Source organism: Heloderma suspectum, chromosome 2, assembly GCF_057233095.1.
Source record: "Heloderma suspectum isolate Gila_16-S chromosome 2, 16-S_ref, whole genome shotgun sequence".
NCBI classification, from domain to species: Eukaryota; Metazoa; Chordata; class Lepidosauria; order Squamata; family Helodermatidae; genus Heloderma; species Heloderma suspectum.
In genome coordinates this window covers 99,251,814-99,258,134 of record NC_139459.1, presented here as the reverse complement: position 1 = coordinate 99,258,134, position 6,321 = coordinate 99,251,814, and the positions used below count along the sequence as shown (strand labels likewise).

General features: G+C 42.2%; 1 protein-coding gene across 1 annotated transcript in view; it reads left to right on the top strand.

Annotated features, from left to right (window-relative positions):
- Positions 1-1,023: 1,023 nt before the first annotated feature.
- The window catches only part of RORB (RAR related orphan receptor B), a gene marked incomplete at its 5' end in the record, with an annotated part of 70,186 nt that continues 64,888 nt past the window's right edge, over positions 1,024-6,321 (top strand). The window contains 2 exons of the mRNA XM_084829663.1: positions 1,024-1,051; positions 4,467-4,552. Coding sequence (XP_084685789.1) covers positions 1,024-1,051; positions 4,467-4,552 — 114 coding nt within the window. The remainder of the gene's footprint in view (positions 1,052-4,466; positions 4,553-6,321) is intronic.

Here is a 6,321-nt window from a genome sequence, read left to right as displayed (position 1 = left end):
ACTTTGGAAATCTAGCCATGATAGGCTACGTTAATCGTTACGTAGCCTATCATGGGGTTTTGTTTTGTTTTTCACTTTTTGTTTCGCAGCCGGGGAGACGGGGCGCTTCTCCCCGGCCTGAATTTCGGCCGGGCGAGGCAGGACGCCTCCCCCTCCTCGCCTGAACTTCGGGGGGAGAAGCGAAGCGCCTCCCCCCACCGCGAAGCCAAGCTGCGAAAAGGTAAGTGACTTTCGTACATCCCTACAACATTCGCTGGATCATGGAGAAAGCAAGAGAATCCCAGAAAAATGTCTATTTCTGCTTCATTGACTATGCTAAAGCCTTTGATTATGTGGATCACAACAAACTCTGGCAAATTCTTAAAGAGATGGGAGTACCAGACCACCTTACCTGTCTCCTGAGAAACCTTTACGAGGGTCAAGAAGCAACAGTAAGAACCAGACATGGAACAACCGAGTGGTTCAAAATTGGGAAAGGAGTATGACAAGGCTGTATATTGTCGCCCTGCTTATTTAATTTATATGCAGAGTACATCACGGGAAATGCCAGTTTGGATGAATCACAGGTCGGAATTAAGATTGCTGGGAGAATTATCAACAACCTTAGATATGCAGACAATACCACCCTAATGGCAGAAAGCAAAGAGGATCTAAAGAGCCTTTTGCTGAGGGTGAAAGTAGAGAGTGCAAAAGCTGGTTTGAAACTCAACATTAAAAAAACTAAGATCATGGTATCTGGCCCCATCACTTCCTGGCATATAGAAGGGGAAGAAATGGAAGCAGTGACAGATTTTATTTTCTTGGGCTCCAAGATCACGGTGGACGGTGACTGTAGCCATGAAATTAAAAGACGCTCCTTGGGAGGAAAGCTATGGCAAACCTAGGCAGCATAGTAAGAAGCGGAGACATCACCTTGCCGACAAAGATTCGTATAATCAAAGCTATGGTTTTCCCAGTAGCAATGTATGGCTGTGGGAGCTGGACGATAAGGAAGGCTGAGCGCCAAAGAATTGATGCATTTGAACGGTGGTGCTGGAGAAGACTCTTACAAGTCTGCTGGACTGCAAGGAGTTCAAATCAGTCAATCCTAAAGGAAATCAACCCTGAGTGTTCATTGGAAGGACAGATACTGAAGCTGAAGCTCCAATATTTTGGCCACCTAATGCAAAGAGAAAACTCCCTGGAAAAGACCCTGATGCTGGGAAAGATTGAAGGCAAAAGGAGAAGGGGACAGCAAAGGATGAGATGGCTAGATAGCATCACCGATGCAATGAATATGAACTTGAGCACAGTCCGAGAGAGAGCGGAGGACAGGAAGGCCTGGCGTGCTATGGTCCATGGGGTCATGAAGAGTCGGACACAACTTAACGACTGAACAACAACAATCTTCTCAACGGTTGCTTTTGGACTCAGTGCCCAAAGGCCTGGAGGGGTCTTGGGGGAGGACCATCTTCACTCTGGCAACCATTTCAGAGCGATGGGTAGGCACGTACAGCTCATGCTTGTGAGTGCGAACCATCGCGAGACTCTCGTGCTGGGGAACTGACAAACAGATGGCGTGGAAATGAAGGAGCACAGAACAACCAATTTTTAACTAACGAGGGAGGGAAAGACACAACAGAACCCCTAAAATACAAAAGGGCGAATGAAGTGTTGCACCCCCACAGGACTGCACAGCTGCGCATTTAAGTATAATGGCAAAAAAGGGGGGCACCGCGAGTCTGTTAGGGAAGCACACAGTAAATCGTGAGTGTATCACAGGGGATGCTGGTAGTTCGAAGCCACATTGCTGCATAGTTGCAACGGGGTGGGGGGTGAAAGCGGTGCCATGTAGATGGGGCCTTGGACATGCCCAGAGAAACTTTTCCCTTTTCCCTCTGAACAACTCCCTTGCCCCCGCTCAAATACCACATCACCATCTGCTTTTGAAAGTCTCTCTCATTTTCACACCTGCTTACTTTGTGGCAAGTGAGGCTGCTGTTTACAAAACACAAGTAGAAATAAGCTCCCTTGCACATATGTATCTAGTTGTATGGTTCTTTGGAACTCATCCACAGTATACTCAACAGACATGTGAACAAAAGATTTGATGGCTTTTTAAAAAGCAAGCTCATTATATAACCTCCAAAAGTTATATATTCTTCAGGAAATTTCAGACCAGCTCCCCAAAGTAGCAATTCTGGAAACATATTGTATATCAGGCATTTTGCTGTCACTGTGCAGTCTGAGACATGTGTCCCAGGAGCTCTTGCAGGGCCATAGAGAGTACGGCAGCTTAACTCCTTCCTCCCTTTACTTTCTCTCCAGAAGGAAACAGCCTTTCTTTTCACAGATGCCATACACTAGGGCTTTTTTCCAGTAATTTGCACAATATTGTATAGATGGTGGATTCCTCAAGTAATTTCAGTGCTTGGAACGTGTGCTGCATGAACAGATTAAAAATAACTTCCTTCCCAATGAACCTATACATTGCTATGTTCTGGCGTCCAGCTTGTAATTCATTTGTCTATGATGAATGTGTTCCTTTATATTTGTATATTTGTATTTGTATTTACAAATTTGCATTTGTATATAAATCATTTGCGGCTGTGGAATATGCATCAGCCAAAAAGTAATCACTGCGAAATTATTTTATTTAGTCATAAGTCTTCGTCATATATCATACCTATGTTGTGATGTATTTGTAAATTATAATTATATGTTTATTTGTTTTTATGTGCAGTTTTTTCTAGAGCAGCCTACTTGTTTACTATAAAGCATGGCATCTTGCTATTCCGTTCCTGTATAATACGTACATAGGGCCAGGGGTTCTTGATCCATGTTACCACTTTCGGTGTCTTTGACTGAGTAACTGCCCCTCAGACTGATTCATATATGAGTTCTTTCTCATGGGAAAATGCTCAAGTGGTGAGTTTTATCACCGCATTTTGTATGTTTGTGTAAAACAGTCCCCATGTGGGAAAAAATCAAAAGTTAACCTGAGAAAATATTTGCCTACCACTGTTTGCTTAATGTGGTAGCCTCTAATTTTTTCCGGATGTGGACAGTTTCACACAAACATCTCATAACGTATGGCCTGTTCCTTTATGCGACTTTTTTCAGTGCCTACAAAGGACAGCTCAAACACCTTGAAATACCCTAATCTCGCTTGCAGGCCAGATGGAGAACCCCCATGGGCCACATCCCACTTGCAGGCCAGAGGTTACCCATCCCTGCTTTAAGTCATGCCTTATTTTACAGGAAGTGTTGCTTCCTGTTTGATTCTCAGGTTAGTAAAAATGAAGTTTGGCAGGGCTGTTGGGCTGCTCTGAGTTAGTTTATGGCTACATACATAAAGTCATCATGTGACGAGGTGGTAAAGTGAGCAGTTTACCACAGTAGAAACTACTATGTGAATTAGGGTGGCCATGTTTCCTACTTTACCGAGGACAGACCTTAGTTTGCAAGGCTATTAGAGAACAGTCATATATTTGAAGGGCTGTTTGGTCCGAGCCCAGTTTTAAAAATAAACCATAAGAAGATGGGAACACAGAGATGGGAGTGAAGTTGCCCATCAACTTTAGCACCTGGAGAACAGATTCAACACACTCTCACACACATACACACACGTGACCTACTCACAGTCTTTCCCATATGGTGAGATGCATTGTATTTCTATTTGCATTATAGTTATTATTTCTATATGTTCATACACACACACACACACACACACACCCCAGTATATGCAAATATTTTTTGGCTGTGAATTTTTCATCTTTTTTTGGTGATGTGTAAGTGGCCAACTTAATGTGAGATGACACATATTTGGAGATGGAAGGGGGGGAAATAGAATCTCACTAGCTTCCCAAATGCAAACAATCTTGCTAGTTGGATGCACAAATCTGCAGTTGCTCATTTAAAAAAACTGTCGTCTTTGTGAGAATCTACTTATTTGTCATACAAAGTTTCATGGAAATTGTAGAAATCTAATGATAATACTTGTGATCATATGATATGAACTGTACCATGTCAAATGCAATTGAGAGGGCCTGTTATTGCACAGTACATTAGCCAGGGCTGTGGGAGAGGTCAAGATCACTGTCTGCAAAATTATTAGAAGGTTAATGAGAAGCAAGAGACTAATTTGGAAAGAATAAGAATGGATTTTCATGAGATGTAATTAACAAAAGGAGAAGTTGAACTGAATGTCAGGATAAGTAAATTCAGGGTGAAATCTGTGGAGCACCCTCTCAAGAGAAATGGGAGTAGCTCTATAAGGGAAATGGGAGTAGCTCTAGGCCATTAAAACTGAACTGGATGAAGTGTATGAGAATATACAGTAACGTAGGATACAATTTCACAGTCTCTTGCGGTGGCTGTTCAGGAAAAGGGCTTGTTCATCCATCTATTCCACGATGCAAAATTAAGGAAGAAACAGAGACATTTGCATTGTCAAGCATGCACAATCTCTTTTGTTTCTTTTCCAGCACAAATTGAAGTGATACCATGCAAAATTTGTGGTGACAAGTCCTCCGGAATACACTATGGAGTCATCACATGTGAAGGCTGCAAGGTATGAGAAGTATCTCTGGGTGTGTCTTCTGTGCCAGCTCCCATCATTTCTGTACTTAACAATAAGCTGTCATATATCCTTTCAATATAGACAAAGACTTTGCACAAAATTGCCTTGCTGGCTCCCCAAGTTGTACAAGTCCCGTCTCTGACACAGCAATAAAAAAATTCTATAAATGATGGTGCCATGTTTAATTTTGGAACTATCTGCACCAGCTGCAGTATAAATACTGGTAACTCAGTGTGGAAGTTGCCCATTTTTAAAAAGTGTGGAAGTACATGCAGTTGGAGCTTCAATTGACAGTTGGGCACCCTGCTTTTTCAGGGTGCCCAATTTTGCAGAGAGAGCGCTACACATATCCTGTTGCATGAGTGTGGGGTTCTTTTCAGCTATTACAATTAACACATAGTGGTGAGCTGTACAGATAGGTGAGAATTTCATTTCATTTTGTTTTTGATCAGAATTTACGCACAAATTTCTTCATATTCTAGACGAATGAAACTGAGATTTTTAAAAAAATGAATGTGGGAGAAACTGACAGATTTGTCCATCCAGGCTCAGGAGTTTGAGTACTTAACTCTTAAAAGTCTGGATTTTAATCCTTCTATATTCAACCGGGCTCCTCATCTTTAATAGCTATATGGCAGGCAGGCACAACGTGGCTGCCTCCATACTGGGATAGCTGTACCTATTAGATTTGGCCAATGCAGATGAGTGAGAATTTTATTTCAGTTCATTTTTGATAAGAATTTACCAAAATTTGCAAATTTCTTCATAATCGGGAAGGAAAGAACTTGAGATTTAAAAAAAAAAAAAAAGAATGCAGGGGAAAGCAAAACTGACAGATATGTCTATCCCTGGTCTGCTATGTGCAATCCCACTTCTTACTCCCCAGCCCTACACACACACGCACACACACATTTGAAAGAGGCTATAGTCTCTCCATTCAGTTTTCTAGACATTATCTGATATGAGTCACTAGTATGTAATTCTTTCATTAGAAATAACAGTGAAATCTAAATCTACGTTGGTGCCTGATGTCGGTAATGGACTGGATGAGGGCAAACAAATTGAAGCTTAATCCAGACAAGACAGATGGGCTTTTGGTCAGCTCAAAGGCAGATCAAGGAATAGGGATCTATTCCCCGCTCCGGTCCACAATGCTGCAACCATACAGTTGACCAGGGCCAGTTACAGGAAGTATGTGACTCCCGTGTTATAGCAGCTTCACTGGCTACCAGTCTGTTTCAGGCAGAATTCAAAGTGCTGGTTATGACCTATAAAGCTCTATATGGCTTGGGGCCAGCCCAGGCTACCTGAAAGACCTCCTTCTTCCATACGAGCCTGCCTGGTTCATAAGAACACCTGAAGAGGCCCTTCTTTTGAGACCACCACCTTCAGAGGTGCATTTAGTGGTGAAAAGGGCTGTGCAGTTACTTTGGAATAAATAAAGAGTAGAACGGCAAACTACATGATTAAAATAACAAATAGTTTGACCTTCCATTGGTCACACTTTTTTCCCCATTGAAATCCACTGAGCTTAAGTTAGCCATGGCTAACTTTTCACATTGATTTCAGTGGGACCTAAGTGCAACTAACTTAGTCTGGATCTAATCCTATGTTTTGCCACTTTTCAGCTTTCAGATTCAGATAGGTAAATCATTATAGTTAAAACAGCTCCCATTATAGTGCTGTTTTGTTGCAACACTTGGCTGGAAACATCTACATCTCTTTACGATGGTCGCAGTGCCCGATTAGTCTGACTGATC